Consider the following 17643-nt stretch of genomic DNA (forward strand, 5'->3'; position numbering starts at 1 on the left):
GTGAAATGCTCTTCCCTAACACTGGCTGGAATGAATAGCAGGGTAAATGGATGAAACAGAAGGACTGACAATGGCAATATATGGAAGAGTGGAGATCAAAATTAAGTTGTTGGAATGGGGGGGGGCATAGGGAAGGCATCCCAGTTTAGACAGGGGGGAAATCCTAACATTGTACTATGTCAGAAACATGAAAGACATTTAAAGTGAAACCTTAAGATTTTAAGTGAAGTTGTAAAATTTCACTGGAAAATGTTAGGATCATGAGCCTATTCTCCCCCTCTTTTTCTTTCTTTCTTTCTTTCTTTCTTTCTTTCTTTCTTTCTTTCTTTCTTTCTTTCTTTCCTTCCTTCCTTCCTTCCTTCCTTCCTTCCTTCCTTCCTTCCTTCCTTTTTTAACATTTGCCCATACCATGATAATAGCTGTTGATGGATATAGTTTGGAAATGGAATTGTTTGGACTTTTATCAGTAAATGTCAAAATGTTCTGATATTATTCTCCAGACCATAAATTATTGAGATTTTAAATGGCTCAGAGAATAGTATTCACCAGCATTTTGACATGGGCTTATCAGAACTAGCTCTATATCCTTTGTCTCCTGACCAAAGTGTTAAAAACTGGATGATTAAGTGAAGTTGCAAAATTTCACTGGAAAATGTTGGGATCATCAAATTTCTAACACTTTGACCAGGAGACGAAGCATACAGAATTAATTCCTATGAGTCCATGTTGGCTTCAGAGTCACAATGACAACCAGCCGCTGCCCCCTTACAAAAAAAGGCATGGCACTATTATTCCCCATTCCTCCATCCGCATGCAAAAACAAGCACGAACCCCTTCATCTCACATTGTCTGTTTTACACTTACACATATTCTACCCATTGTCTCTTCTCTTCCCAATTCCCTCTTTGACTGTCATTGTTTCCCCATCTGAACCAATAGGAACGTCCCCCCCCCCCCGGCTTAATTACCAGACAAGTGGAGGTGATTTTTTAAAGCTCACAACATGTAAGGTGCAGATGGTTAACCTTTTCTTCCTCAGTTGCCATCCCCTCCCCACATGGTCATTAGGAAAAAAAGTTTCATTCACATGAATTGGATCTTTTTAAAACAGCAATAACAATATCTAATTGCCACATGAGGGCCTCTGATTTTTCAATGAGTTGTTGTCAGCCTGTACAAATCACACACCCAAGAAGCAAGTAGGAGGGGAAATATTCTGAGCAGCATTCACCCAACTAGCTCAATCAGTGGAAGGTGAAAGCCTTGTACAAGAACTTCCACTTGTACAATAGGTCTTCCACCACCCCCTTCCTCTTTTCCCATACCCTATGAAATTTGATCAGGGTGTCAGGAGAAGATGGAGAGGGTATTGGTCCATCTGGCAAGCTGGAGTTTTCGCACAGATGGAACAATTGGAAAAACATGACACAGACCTCCGCCCTGCAACATGCTGTATCTATACACATGGAAATGGGCACTTGAGCTTCAGATAGCATAGCTACACAGGGGGAAGTTGTGAGAAAAGTTGCTACCACTGTGACACTGCATAAGAAAATGGCTTTTATTAATTCACATAGTTGACACATGAAAGAAAGAGAAATAAAGAAACTGTTAGTGCATATGGCTGGGACAATAGCTGGTTCCCTACAACAAATATTACAACCATTTAAAATGCTGTCGTATGCAGTAGGCTACCGTCACATGCACGGATAGTTTTGTTGAGCAGTTTTGGCGTCATTTGATTTGTACACACAAACTTATAACAGCTGTTTCAAACAATATAGAAAACATAACCTGTACATGTAACACTAATAAGGACTTCAAACAACAGGCAACGTTGTCCCTAACCTACTCCATTTCTCATGTCCCAACAGTTCTTTGTGTAGTAATATGTATGTACTCCTGTTATTTTAGTAAAAAATATATAAACATCCCTACTTATACTTAGGGATGGAGAAGAAATTCGTTTCAGCTTGCATTTAAGGACGAACCTGCCTAATTTGCATTTTCTGCAACAGTACACAAGCTGAGACACAGTCATCCTTTGAATTCATACCTCCCCAAATTTTGCTACACAGTTTCTCCATCCAAGTAATGTGTACAAAAATGCATATACTAGAATATGCCTAAAAATGCATATATTAGTGAAAATAACATACAAAATGCAGTTTATCTGGGGAAATTGCTTTGCAAAAATTTATATAACAGGCAAAGTTGCATACAAACCTGTGTATGTTAGGAGAAATTCGCATCAAAACGCTGATGATTTTTCATGGTGGCTCTTTTAAAATAATAAATATGGAGAACTAAATTTAAGACTGAAAAAATATGAGAAACTGACACAACCTCACAATTCTCATGTTCCTTCAACATGTGCATCTGAAGCTGTCCAAACCAAAAAGACATTAACTGGCGTGACACAGAAGCAGCTCCCATACAGTAGCAATAATGAATGAATCAGGCCATAGGTGTGGATAAATCTCAGTCAAGAACAACATCAAAGTTAACCAACTGGTTTTTGGCCTGCCTTAGATAGGATTAGGGCTGGATGAATTATTAGATTAACTATGCTGCAGAACACTACTCCAGCAAAATTATAGTCTAACTACTGTCTTAGACTAGAGGCAGGCAACTGAAAATCTGTAAAAACTAAAAACAACCCACCCACCCCAAAGATCTGTAGGTCTCTTCTGGCTTTCAAAGCTCCTTCTCCAGTGAAAAAACCGTTCTCTCGTTTTCTTACAGAATGACTGTCTTGTGGACAAATCCTTCTCCAGACAGTAGCAGCATGGTGCTAAGCTGTCTGGCAGAAACGTTTTCGTAGAAAGATTACAAGCCTGTGGACCTTGAGCTACCTGTTGTCTGAACATTTCATAGGCCATCGTACCTTCCATACATCCTGCTTTTTCAAACAATGCACAAGATCCTGTCCTTAAATAGTGACCAAGGAACTGAACAAGCCATTTATTTAACTTCAGCAGTGCTATAGTAGCAGGTACCCCCAAGCATTCTGCACTTCCGTCTTCATGACAGACGTTTCACAAAAACCCTCCCCCCAAATCCAGTGTACAAAATAGCTTAATTTTCTGCCTGAGTCTGATAAAATCTTCTGAACTTCTATGTCTTCGTACATTGACAGCAAGCAGGACTGTGGTTACCAGGTTGCTGGCTTCCAAACTCAGGGAACAAAGCTGAGCTGTTCGCCACACCACTCTCCTTTAGACTGTGAGTCTCTAGTACAGAGATTGATTGCTGCATTTTTGTTTGTGATGCTACATTTGCCCTGAGTCTTTAAATGCTGAGGGCTACAAATCTAAACAAACAATGTTTTCAATTAGCCAGGAATTTAAATTAGTTGAAAAAGGCTATAGGAGAGATATGGAACACGACGAACTTAAAGACAGCGGAAATTTTTACTGGGTTATTGTCACCAAGCAGTGAGTTTTCAGAACATTCACTTTGAATTCCAGTTTTAAGATGTTAGGACTTGCCTGAAACTTCGTTTGATTTTTAATTTAACTGCAACAACCAGAAGTTTATGGTTGTGGGACAAAGAAATAACAACGAATGCTGTACACAGCATGGTTAAGAACTGAGCCACTTCCCCACAGCGGGTGACGAAAACCAGGATAAGAAAAGAATATATTAATTTCTAATATCTCTTTGAAAAAATAATCCATTTCGATTCCCCATTAAAATCCTCCTTTCACTGAGCAAGACTCCGGGCACACTTGTTTGATTTTAGTCTCTCTTTGTTATTTTTATCTCCAAGACAGATTAGTTTTTTTGAAACCAGACCCAGCTTTTCCTAATCGTTCCGGTGGTTACAGTAAAGTAGTTGCCCGGTGTGTGTTAGCTGACCATTATGCCTAAAGGCTTGGATATAATAAATCCACCATCTTATTTTCACTAAATTTCAAAACAGCTATTTGTATAAAAACGTCTTTTCATCAATGATCTGTGTGAAGCGTCAAAGCTGTGTTTCTTCCCTGGTGTCCTGTGCAACGGCGTTGCAGAAGCTGTTTTTCCGGCTGGATGAAGTGTTTGGAACATATGACAATGGATCTGGGCGGATCAAATATCTACAAAAATATAGACATACAATTGTCATTAGATTTAACAAGAAAACTCCCAACTGAATTCACAATGATTCCCTATCATAGCTAGTAACAGCACAACTGATATCAATGTATCATGCATACCTTCCACAATTTATTTCAACAAACCAAGATGGCTTGTTGAGCAAGCATTGTTTCCTCCCTTCACTCCAATTTGGCTTCATGACAATTCCATGAGTAAATAGACAAGATAAATGACATGCAGCGCCGGGTGCTATTGCTTGAAATATCAGGATTATGCAAACTGGAAGCAGTTGTGATAAGTGTGTGGACGCCGAAATATTTCACTCTGCTTAATCCTCCAATTTCAAGCTGAGAATGTTAAAAAAATGAGAATTCCCAGCTAAGCTTTAGAAATAAATGTTCTCTGCTGCATGAAAGTGCAAATTAGAAGCTCGGTGAATTCTTATGTTTTATGTCCTCAACTTACACAACATCGTTCAGTTCAAGTCGTGTGTCTGGAGAAGGATTAATCAGAATATAAGAAAGAGTGTTTTGATGATCATTCATTTCATCTATAGGAGAAAGAGAGGGAGGGAGAGAGAATAATAAAGGATGCATGGTTTGTACTTCAAATGACTCAGACATGAAGGTCATACTTAGACCTATGATGGGTCAAAGCAGACATACCAAAACCGCCACTTTATTTTATTGAAAAGATAAGGAATAAATGAGGTGGTAGGGGAAGCAGAAAGTGAAAGAGAAATACAGTGGTACCTCGGGTTACAGACGCTTCAGGTTACAGACTCCGCTAACCCAAAAATAGTACCTCGGGTTAAGAACTTTGCTTCAGGATGAGAACAGAAATTGCACGACGGCGGCGCGGCAGCAGCAGCAGTGGGAGGCCCCATTAGCTAAAGTGGTACCTCAGGTTAAGAACAGTTTCTGGTTAAGAACGGACCTCTAGAACGAATTAAGTTCTTAACTAAAGGTAAAGGGACCCCTGACCATTAGGTCCAGTCGTGGCCGATTCTGGGGTTGCAGCACTCATCTCGCTTTATTGGCAGAGGGAGCCGGCATACAGCTTCCGGGTCATGTGGCCAGCATGACTAAGCCGCTTCTGGAGAACCAGAGCAGCGCACGGAAACGCCGTTTACCTTCCCGCCGGAGCGGTACCTATCTATCTACTTGCACTTTGATGTGTTTTCGAACTGCTAGGTTGGCAGGAGCTGGGACCAAGAAACGGGAGCTCACCCCATTGTGGGTATTCGAACCACCAACCTTCTGATCAGCAAGTCCTAGGCTCTGTGGTTTAACCCACAGTGCCACCCACATCCCTAACCTGAGGTACTACTATATAAAATATTTGATCATCAATGAAAGAATGTCCCACGTTGTGTTTCACGGAGGAACAAAAGGTAAGTCCTGGTCTGAAATGGTTGAATATTACTCTATTATACTATTTATGAAAGCATGATAGCTTCTGAAAGTCAGTAGAACACGAGACTCTTAATCTCAGGGTTTGAGCCCCACATTGGGCAAAATATTTCGGCATTCCAGGGGGTTCAACTAGACCAGTGGTTCCCAATTAGCTAAGTACTGCAGACCTCCTGTTTTTCAAAAGTCAGGCCATGGACCCCCTACTTTTGAATTTTTTCTATCTCTGTGGTAGATTTTGTTATATTAATAGTGCCACAGACCATATGGGGGGGGGGGGGATCTGCAAACCACCAATTTGGAACCTCTGGACTAGATTACTTTTGTGGTCCCTTCCAGCTCTTATAATTACATGAACTGAAAAAGCTATATTTAACCAATTATCATTGATCCTTTTATAAGCATTGTAGTAAAAAAAAATTGTTTGTATGTTTGTTTTTAAAAAGAAAAATGATGACCCTGTACAGAAACCTAGCAATGATTTGAAAGTGGCTACCAAATTGGAAATATTCGCCAGATCTTCATTTTCTTAACAAGAAACATATTTTGCTTGGATTTTCACCAGAATAATTTGATGTATTCCAAAAACTTGGCCATTTCTTTGCTTATCACTAATTCCAGAAAAATGATGAAGAAATGAAGTAGCGCCTGCCCCAATACACAGTTTTAAGGGACCTTATTTCTCTCCACTGAAAGAACTATCCATTTGTACCTATTCCCTGCTTTCTAGAGCTATTTATCTATCAGAGGGTCCGTTCTCTATCCCACAATTTCTAAAGTTCGCTGACGAGCCGTTGGCAAGGGAATGCGACCACTTTCTTTCATCCAATGCATTGATACATAAAATGAAAGTTGCATCTATCTTTAGAGAGGAATGTCCTACCATATCCTGCTGTTGAAAGTCCCAAATGTTTCATTCTGTTTTTCACCAGTTCAGCAAGTTCCTGCCTTTCTGACCTTCTGTAAAGATTCATTCTCTGCTGACTGATTTTCTCTGCAGTTTTCCCCGAGTGCTTTGGCACTTTTCGGCTCAGCCGCCGAGCCCACTGCATACTTTTCCGTCGCAGCAAAGGATGGTCTGACTGATCACTCGATGTTGAGTTACGATGGTTGCTACGGCAGTTAAACGGTTCTTTGTTATCCTTAGTGTCCTCCCATTCTTCCACACTGATGGAAATTTGAGACTAAAAACAACACCAAAACATTCAAGAAATTAAATCCTTTTGAAAATGCTTTTCCCATTTATCATTTTTTTAAAAATTAACTCAGGACAATGCCTCTTCCCTCCCTTTCATTTCCCTGCCTCCAGTTCCACTATTCAATACAGTCAATGTTTGGCACAGGAAACCCATGATATGAATCATGCAAAAGAAAAGCTATGAATTTCTTTGGGGAAACTCGTTGGACCAAACATTAGACAATTGTAGGAAGAACTTGGTTGGGATGGAATCACTTAAGGCCGTATTGCACAAAATGCATGGCGCTGGTGAAAGAGTATGCAGAAGAAAAATAAAGGGCAGAACATGAAGGTGATAGCTAAATCTCACCAAGGCTATCAGGCCAAATACTTTGGCATATTCATTCGATTGGGTTTGCACCTCACTTTTACTTTTGCCTGTTCCAACAAAACATCTGCATTCAGCATAGAAGTGCAATAGGCTCACAGCAACCAGAGTCTGAGAAATGGCAATGGAAACAATGGAACAAGCTAGAAGTTTGTTCATCAGAGGGAGACTATTCAGATCCCTGAACCTGTTGCAGAACCAGATTCAGTTTTACGTTGGGCCCCTGAAGGTCCACAACCAAATGGCACAGCCCAACTGCCCTGGCTCTAAGCTTTTGCTGCTTCAGGACAGCCAAGAAGCTGGTGAGCACATGTATCTTCTATTCCATGTGAGGGTCAGAATGAGTAAGCACTGGGCAAAACAGAGTGGAAGCTACAATAGTACAAGAACATAGGCCAGTTCGGCACAATTTCCACATTCACAATGATATATTAATATAATGACAGGCATGGCATTTTGTTATCACTGATCGGGTGTGTGTTCATAATAGGAGAACCTATATAATACAAGAGCAATAAGGTTTCAATGAATTCCTATGCTTTTCGTTTTCCCATAGGTGATGATATATGGGACAGAGTTCCCTGGTCACATTCAGAGTGTGATATAATTCTGAGGACTGGCTTATATTATAAATGAAACGAATGCACACAACATTCATAATTCTATAAAACCACTAGATAGAATGTCTCATTTTGGAATGCCCTGTGGTCTGTATTATACACAATCAGGATTATATGCAATTACTAGATTGCAGTATTAACACATCCCCTTAAGTCGGTTTATTAAATCTGTATATCACTTTCCACTAAAAAGTCCCAAAGCGATTTCCCCACAAGTAAAGAATACAAAAGAATACAGCAATTTAACATAGTGGCATAGGGACTGTCCAAATGCCCAGAAAAACAAAACATCTTTGCCCGGTGCTGAAATGATTACAAAGTTGGTGCCTGGCAGGCCACTCTGGGGAGAGCATTCCATAAACAAGGAATGGAGGCTACTACAGAAAAGGTCTGTTCTCTCATTATCACCCTCTGAACCTACATCTGAGGTAGCTCACAGAAATGGGACTCAGATGACATTATCCAGATCTGAAAAGTTTCATATGGGGAATGTGATCCTTTAGTTTTTGTGGTTCCAAGCAATTCTTAAAAATAATAAATAAAATTTATATACTGCTCTATAACTGCAGGTCTCAGGGCGGTTCACAGGCTTTAAAGGTCAAAAACAGCACTTTAAATTGGATCCTCAAACAATTTGTATTATCTTTGGCTAGAAATTGTTTAATTTACCTATACAAAAAGTACTATTGATTCACTGTAATTTCTGATTTTCATCTAACAGCTCACTATTTTCTTTCTTTAGCTCAAGGCTGGCATGCACCCATAGCCAACTCTCTGGGTGCCACCAGAAAGGGAGTGGCCGTTCCACACTCTCACATCACAGACACACTCTCACACACATGACACATGCTTGCACACATACATAAACAGGGCCTCCACCTTCTCAGCTGACCTATATATACCAGGTGAAGAGGAGGTGTTATTGAACCCTCTCCTCTCATCAGATAATTTATCTGATAACTTGGAAGGAGATGCCACAATAGGGCACTGGGCTTCACACACAACAGTACTGTGTCTAATATATTTCTGTCACTGCTGACAAAATTGGTGGGGTCTTGGATGGGGAGATTAGGCCCCCCCCAGGGTAAGCTGTTCCTGGCCTAGGCCAAGACTGGGCATATGGAAACATTTGACAAATACTTACTTGTGAAGCCATTTCTCGAGACTGATACAAAGTGAGGGGGGTCAGGCGAAGGGGAAAGAAAACAGAACACCATTCAAACAAGTGTCCAAACAATGAATACAGACAGACAATTTGTAGTGATCACAATATTGGGATTGTCCAAATAAATGCATGGCTAGCTGTGTGTGTAGTGTAAAATATTCTTGCAATTTCAATTTGCAATCGTTTGAACAAATGAATGTGGGACTCACATAAGGAATTGTTTCCCAAGTTGCCCTTGACCATCCTATTTGGTAAGGTAAGTTATAGATATATAAAAACATTCTATTCACTCCATGTAACTCAAGTACATATATAATGTACAAACCCTCCCCACAAAAAAGTCAATGGACATCATTATATGAAGTCCTAAAGCCAGATTTGTGGATCTCATACAAAGACTTTAGTTATATTGAGTGAATAAAATATTTATTAGAAATTGGTCAATTAATGGTTAGTCTTCAACCATTACAGAGCTGAGTCTCACCTTTAATCCTAACCTGCAAAATAGAAACCACATTTGATTATTATTATTTTTACAGTATCTCTCTCCAGGTGCTATTTTCCCATCTAACTTTCTCTTTGTCATTTTCTCTTGTTATCTGACTATCCTGTTAAAGAAAAGCAGCAAACAAACTAGTTTGGTGTCACCAGTACACATTTGGCCAGCACAGGTCAGGGATGTACAAAGCCACCCTTGCTCACTCCCAAAATCAATTGAGCTTTTCAAGCATTTCTGTCAAAAGTTCAGTATTAACACCTGATAAGCCCAAGTGATGGGCCACTCTTTGCTTTCCTACCGGCTCCCTCCATCTGTCTGAGGATGGGCTCAGATCGACACCAGATGTCCTGCAAGGGGTCTCCTTTGCTGTAAAATGTACACATGGTTCCTTTTTAAGCCAAGCAACTTTGGACCAAGTCCCAGAAATGTAATGACATCAGGGAAGCCATGACAGAAAATTGCATTTCATTTTGAGTCAGGCCCAGATTGAAAGAGGTGCAGCTAGCTCAAAATGGGACCAGCTTTTTTTGTGGCAAAATTTTCCACAACAAGTCTCACACCACCCCTAGCCCAAGCAACAAAATATTTAATCCCTATTATTTTGTGTTAGATAATGTTTATGCAGTGTTCCTGTTTTATAACTTGATTAGTGACTTCTCAAGGCACAGAAAGTTCTCGCTCTTTAAAATAAAAACAAACTAAAAAAACCCTACATATCCTCAACTTTCATTTTCTGTTCCACAAATTCGCATTATGAAAAATTGTGGATTCTAAGTAACGATGGGCCTAATGGCCATCATAACTGAATGTGAATATAACTAAGAATGTAATAAATGGCAGAGTCACATGTTATGCTGTTGGAAATACATTCATGCCAATTGCATACCTGAAAATTTGTGCAAATTTATTTTACTGTAAACTATAACAAAAACAGAGGTGTACTGCAGGACTACTTAATTTTTTTTAACAAAAATGGACTTAAGTGAATAGACCTATGCTTTACAAGCTGTTTCTCATGCTTTAGAAGTGTAGAATTACTTAACATTTTCACAAGGTTTTGAGAAAACAGATTCCTCAATTAAGTTCCATGGTAAAGGTAAAGGGACCCCTGACCATTAGGTCCAGTCGTGGCCGACTCTGGGGTTGTGGCGCTCATCTCGCTTTATTGGCTGAGGGAGCCGGCGTACAGCTTCCAAGTCATGTGGCCAGCATGACTAAGCCACTTCTGGTGAACCAGAGCAGCGCATGGAAACACCGTTTACCTTCCCGCCGGAGCAGTACCTATTTATCTACTTACACTTTGACATGCTTTCGAACTGCTAGGTTGGCAGGAGCAGGGACCGAGCAACGGAAGCTCACCCCATCGCAGGGATTCAAACCGCCGACCTTCTGATCGGCAAGTCCTAGGCTCTGTGGTTTAACCCACAGCACCACCCACATCTACAAATAAGTGTTTCTGATACATAAGGATAATGTGAGCCAAATCCATGTTTTCACATATTGCACTGTCATATTTTAATGCCATTGTATTTTCCAGTCAATGTGATTTAAGCATTCACAGCTAATATAAGTTACCAACTAATAAGATAGTGCTCCAGGCAAATAAGATCTAATTCTTCTTACATAGTTCCACTACCTTACCTTCTGTTTGAACCAGGCCAAAATTATTATTCAGCACACAAAACTGAAGCAATGATACTGAGATTTCTTCCAGCTACAAGAGGTCTATGATTCCAACAAAAATCATAGCCTATGATTTCAACAGAAATTACTAACGCACTCCTCAGGGTTACACAGTTATAAAGTAATAAATTCTCATAAGTGTTGATTGCTGAATTTGTTAAAAGCTATAAAGCTGTCGTTGAATTTTCCCTGTAACTAAATTTGAGGCAAAACAGAAGGTTGTAGCTTGGGCAAAGGTACGGTATCTGAGGAATTTCACTAAATTGGCCAGGAGAATTTCACGTATCGCTAGAATGAAACAAAGCTGAAGATCTGCAATCAAGCAAATTGTTTCCAAGTATCAGGACTGGTTTTATAGTAACTTTATCTATGTCGGAATTTGCATCCCTCCTTGGCACACACTTTTGTGGGCAAACAAAGATATGTACTGGTCTTTCAGAGATCTTGCCAGAAGCAGTTCTCATGATTCCTGTAATGTAGATCTGTCTCTAGGTTTTATTACAATGAACTTTGCACCCCTTGCATTTTGACAGTTCTTTGATTCAGGTTGCAGTGACACATGTGAAAGAGTTTTAAACTTGCGATGGAGAAGTTGAAGAAGCACAACCAATGGCATAACAAATGTGTGGGTGTGTCTTTGGATGATGACGCAATGCAGTGGCAATAATAAAATGAAAAATAGCTAGTTTCTCACCTCCAATCTGCTGTTCTCCCCAAATGATCGCTAGGACCTTAACTACTACAAGACATGTGTGGGATATTGGGCCAGCTTTAGTACTAAATTCTCTAAGCACATAGTGGAGAAGGGTCAGGAGCAACGGAAGTTGTGCATGTTTCAAAATGTTTGAATGTGTGACTCCCTCTCACATTTTACGTTTATAGATTCAAAACAGCACTGCATAGGGTGCAAATGAAACTAGCATAAAGTATGAATCAGAGATGAAAGAAAGGTGAGCAAAACATAGTTAAGGAAACCACTCTGTCACAGTTCATTGCAAATTACTTGAGTAACGTTTCTGAAACATTCCTGATCAGAACTTGTCTATAACCCATCCATACCTCAGACGTTGCAAGTTTCTGCGATTCGGTTCTATAGATTCCAATAGGAATATCCCCCGTAGAAGAACAAAGCTTCTGGTAGAGCCTGGCGTATGTTCTGATCCACAAATCGTCTTCTGTGATTTTCATCTATACAACAGCAGCAACAAAAAGAGTCCGACTGTGTGGAGACGTTGTATTTACTCAAATGATATATTAACACAATTGTTGCAGCATACAAACGACTTATCCCAGTTGGTCACCATGCATATTAGGCTACACTATCTCTTTAGACTCTGTAGATAAATCAATTCAGAACTGTATATAACTTTGCACCATCTGGAGAATATTAATAAAAATAATTGCTGAATCAATTTTTCATGTATGGGGTCAGTTTCTATAAATCCCCTTCGCCTCATAAAGCACTTGAGACTGTATCCGATGAAGTCATCCTGTTAGCAGATAGGACTTCTACCTGTTCAATGTAGGGGGTTGTCCCCACCCCCTGAAATCAATATCTGCTTCAGAGAACAGATTTGGAAGAGAACACAGGGAGAAGTCCAATTTGCTGCTTTGCCATTAAGCAAAAATGAATGCCTTGCACCTAGTTTTGTTAATATTGTTTTCTGTACCAAAAGCAATCAGACAGCTACTCTTAGGGAGAAAATGCAATATGAAAAACAAATGAAGAAACAACCAAAGTATCAACAAACTTAATTATATGGGATTAAATAAAAATACTTACAGAACAAAGAAAGCCAGAACCTGGTGTAGTATCTAAGCCCAGCAGAAGTCTTGTGATAGATATCATGTAATCTTTAACAAAGGACTGCAAGTTTTAAAAAGAAAAGTACTTTAGTATATATCAGAGTACAGTGGTACCTCGGGTTGCAAACGCTTCGGGTTACAAACACTTAAGGTTACAGACTCTGCTAACCCAGAAATAGTACCTTGGGTTAAGAACTTTGCTTCAGGATGAGAACAGAAATCATGCTCCAGTGGCACGGCAGCGGCGGGAGGCCCCATTAGCTAAAGTGGTACCTCAGGTTAAGAACGGTTTCAGGTTAAGAACGGACCTCCAGAACAAATTAAGTTCTTAACCAGAGGTACCACTGCAATCAACATTCCTAAACAGAATAGGTAAACATATATATTGCTTTTTTTTTTGCAGTGGATATTTACTTTGTGGAGGGAAGACCAGCTTCACAACTAATGATGCACTTACTTTTTGAGAGCTTTATACAACTACTATGTTTGCGGAAACACATTTTTCTTTGTCCATAGCAACCTTTTGAATTGTTTGCCATGCTCCCTCAAAGAAAGGGGACAATAGCAAAGTATGCAATCCTAGGTTCCATCACATCTCCAATTCCCTTCCAACCCCCCCCCCCCCGATATCAAGGATTTTTAGATAATGGCTAGCATTCAGCATAAACTCTGCAAAGTATTGTGTATGGTGATGTACTACACAACATACAATTATTAGTATGTGATGGGCTGTATGAATGCAGCCGGGTCTGTAGTGGCGTAAGAACTTTTGAGATGGGTAGCTAGCTAGCTGTTCTCAGCTCAGCATCAATCCCATCCCAGAAGTATCAGCTTTTCCTCTATGTTTTGCAGCATGCAATAAATTGCTTGTTATTGTTGTCTCTTTGCTTTCTCAGGGTGAACAGCATGACATTTTGAAACGGCATTAGCATTCTGGCACAATGTCACAGATTCCGATGTTGGGGTAGACCACTGAGTTATGATGTTAGTATGGGGTTGGGGTGCTAGTATGAATTCAGAAAAGGAATAAATTCTGTCCTTCACGATACCTGATACAGCAGGGTGTCCAACATGCTGATACTAAAAACTCTACCAGCAGCAAAGGGCAACCGAAACATGAATGCCAGATTGGAGCCCTTCTCTCGTTCTTTCTGTTCAAATGGGGAAGAGGGGTGGGTGGGAGAAAAAGATGAGAGAGAGGGAGAGAAAAGAATCGGTAAACACTTCCAAACATTAAGTGAATGGCACACTGGGGCTTCCCACAGGAAGCATTCTGCCAAAGTAAACTTCTAATGCTGCTGCAGATTCATTCATTAAAACACTACTTGGAGAAATGCAGTGCCAGCTCTCAAATGGATTTTATTTCCTTCTGACCCTCCATTTTTTGAGAGACTGTCTTTGCACAGGAGTGCCTACACACACACACACACACACACGCACACACACATGTACAGGTTCTGTCATCGCTATTATACTACTATACACACTCACTAAACTTTCAAGATGAAAAGCTTAGTCTCAACAGTATGGGGACAACTTTTTCTTTTGCGAGTTCCCATCACTTTAGCTCCTCAACTGGCAAGAGCATTTATTCGAGACTCTAATCTCTTCCTATTATACAGATTGGCCAATAAATACCTCCTGTTGTATTACCTAAAAGTTCAATTCTCCTACAAAGAAATGTTAAATTGAAAGGGCAGCACAAAACTATGTCATATTACTGGGACATTTGATTCGATTCATATTGAAACATACTGGTTTGAATAGTCACTATACTTTGTGCATACATTTAAACTTCCGCTGAGTTGTCCTGTGTCTTTTTCTTTTCTTTTGCACTTCATGATGTTTGTCTGTTTTTCTCCACCCCCACAATGCACCCATCCATATACACCTGGCAACTAGGCATAACATGTCATGCAACTGATGACAGATATTCCTGTCCACAAAGCCTTATGCCACAATAAATGTGTTTAAATAAATAAGGTGTTATGGGACTCCAACCTAAAAGACCACCAAATAATTTTCACCATATAAAGAGAACAGCAGTATTGCAGTTAGTTTTGGACTGTAGGAGTTTATTGCAACAGCTGCCATAGCTAGGCACCCTGAGGGTGTTCAGTTTATCAGGATCAGCCAACAGTTGGAAAATAGGGAGCTGGCAAAGGCTGGTGCACTGGTTCACATGTTGGACTTAGGCTGGAGAGAACTGGGTTCGCATGCCTCTGATCTTCCATGGAGGCAACTAGGGGACATTGGGTTACCCAACGTAAGAATCATATACATGGTCGGACCAGTCCTCTAGCACCTCAAGCTGACAAAATTTGCAAGTACTGAGCCATCGAGGAACACCATTGCTCCTGCTGTCCAAGAAAGCAACTGAGCCTCCTAAAAGGTAAAGGTAAAGGACCCCTGACAGTTAAGTCCAGTCATGAACAACTCTGGGGTTGCGGAGCTCATCTCGCTTTCAGGCCGCGGGAGCCGACGTTTGTCCTCAGACAGCTTCCAGATCATGTGGCCAGCATGACTAAGCCGCTTCTGGTGAAACCAGAGCAGCGCACAGAAATGTTGTTTACCTCCCCGCCGGAGCGGTACCTATTTATCTACTTTGACGTGCTTTTGAACAGCTAGGTTGGCAGGAGCTGGGACCGAACAATGGGAGCTCACCATGGGGATTCGAACCGCCGACCTTCTGATCGGCAAGCCCAAGGCTCAGTGGTTTACACCACAGTGCCATCCGCGTCCCGAACTGAGCCTCCTGCTCCACTACAAAGCTGAGAGGAAATGGCATCCATACAACACAGCAGCTGGAGCTCTTATCTCTCTCAACAAATCTCTGCCAAGCTAATGAAGATTAAGGACCACAGCAGCATAATCATATATGTGGCAATTCCTTCCCCCTGTAGGGCTGTGTACCAATGACATTTCTTATGAGTCTTTGTTGTCAGTCAGTACAAATGCCCATTGTTTTCCATCTTGGTGTGCTGTTCTTATCTCATAATTTGTCCCAACCACCCTGTGAGTTAGATTTACATGAGAGGAGGCTGAGATAAAGCCATCTTATCTAAGATCACTCCCTGAGGCACTGGCTGAGAGCTGATGTAAATCCAGCTCTTCCTCATCCAAGATCAACATCCTCTAATCCTCCATTGTGGGAAAGTAAATGTTAATATTTCCCTGTTACAAGGAATGAACAAAAAAACCCGTCCAAAAACTCCCACAGGTTTTTTTTTTTTAAAAAAAAAACCTGGTTGCCCATAATTACGGAATTGCAAATGTTATCACAGCACTAACATGTCAATTGACTAGCATTCAAGTTTACATCTGCTTTATGAATAATGAAACATGGCTCTGGATGTTAACTCTGGCCTTGTCCACCGAGATTTGTGGCAAACAGATACTTTTTGAATTGCGGCAGTAATCGCTCTCATGCATTTTTAATTGATCATCCAAGTTGCACGGAGATAGAGATACAATTTACTCCTTGGCACCGTGAAGGCCACCACAGCAGCTTTAATTATTTGGAACCAGATCTTTCTGTCCTCCTACATATTTCACAGTAGAAGCCTCTGAAAGTGGAAAGACCACAGGAGATTCAAGTTTGTGTGTGTTCTCTTACAGAAGAGAGCCTAGCTGTAGGACTTCTCAGATCTGTTCAGCTCCAGCTGCAGCTTTGAAGACTCTGTGCCACTGGTTACCAGATAAGGAGTTTCGGTAGAAAATGGATATTACCCTCAAAGTCTGCTTGTGAACTTCCCTGTGGATCCTACAAATGATGCTGAGTGAGCTTGGGAGATTAGTCTGACCTAGAATGGAAATTTTATGTTCTACTATAGCAGGGTTTCCCAAAGTTGGGTCTCCAGATGTTTTGGACTACAACTCCCATAATTCATAGCTAGCAGGATCAGTGGGCAGGGATTATGGGATTAAGTCCAAAAACAGCTGGAGACCCAACTTTTGGAGACCCTGCACTACAGGTTGACTTTTCACTGAGACATTTTCTGTGCACTCCAGAATGTCTTCTTGTCTCCCAACCAGTGCCAAACTGATGACCAATGGGTGGAACAATAAAAGGAATTCACATGGTGAGCTGTAACTGTTAGTGGGGCTACCCTCTACCAAGGCTCCCCCCCCCCCCATTAATGCCACTGTCTGAGAAAGGCCCAAAGGAGTTCCAACATTTGCAGTTGGGAACTATGTTTGGCTAGCTTAACCAAAAAAGGCAAGCGTCTCTCCTTGTTTCAACAAATTTGTTGATTACATTTATGTAGAATTTCAAGTTACAAAGGTTGGTGCTTTTTTGACAGTTTGAAGGAAGTCTAAAGTAACCACGTAATAAACAAAGCCAACAATTTTGTATGCAGGTTTGCCTAATATACACATATTTGCAAACCGTATTTTCTGTAATATTTTTATTTTCCCATATGCAGTGCATTTTGGAACATTATTTTCACTAACATATGCATTCATATTCAAACTTTACCTCAGCTGCGTTCATTTTTGTACACATTGCTTGGCAGGAGAACTGCATTGCAAAATTCACCAAAGTGTGAATTTTGAAGGATGGTCACGTTTCAGTTTGCATATTGTTTTGGAAAGGATGAATTAGGTAAATGTATTCCTCTTCTTGTGTCTCACTCATGTTTTAAACACAAACTTAAATTATGTGCATATTGAAATATGAAATATTTGCATAAGGCTGCTTAAAATATTTGGGTGTGATTCATTTTGATCTTTATGTTACGATTATTTTGCATAAAAGCCTTTTAGAAAACAACTACACAAACAGTGGAATCAACAGACTGGGGACTAA

General features: G+C 40.4%; 1 protein-coding gene across 8 annotated transcripts in view; it reads right to left on the bottom strand.

Annotated features, from left to right (window-relative positions):
* Nucleotides 1-1547: 1547 nt before the first annotated feature.
* Nucleotides 1548-17643, bottom strand: part of KCNT2 (potassium sodium-activated channel subfamily T member 2) — a 236073-nt gene continuing 219977 nt past the window's right edge. For 5 of the 8 annotated variants that reach the window (XM_081012069.1, XM_081012064.1, XM_081012062.1 and 2 more), the window contains 7 exons: nt 13883-13984; nt 12811-12894; nt 12087-12215; nt 8825-8845; nt 6379-6679; nt 4549-4633; nt 1548-4082 (listed from right to left, as the gene is read on the bottom strand). In XM_081012069.1, the coding sequence (XP_080868195.1) occupies nt 3971-4082; nt 4549-4633; nt 6379-6679; nt 8825-8845; nt 12087-12215; nt 12811-12894; nt 13883-13984 (834 nt within the window). In that variant the 3' untranslated portion in view covers nt 1548-3970. The remainder of the gene's footprint in view (nt 4083-4548; nt 4634-6378; nt 6680-8824; nt 8846-12086; nt 12216-12810; nt 12895-13882; nt 13985-17643) is intronic. The other 3 variants (XM_081012068.1, XM_081012066.1, XM_081012063.1) reach the window with 1 other exon arrangement.

The sequence above is a fragment of the Podarcis pityusensis genome, assembly GCF_964106645.2.
Source record: "Podarcis pityusensis genome assembly, chromosome: 6".
Classification (NCBI taxonomy): domain Eukaryota; kingdom Metazoa; phylum Chordata; class Lepidosauria; order Squamata; family Lacertidae; genus Podarcis; species Podarcis pityusensis.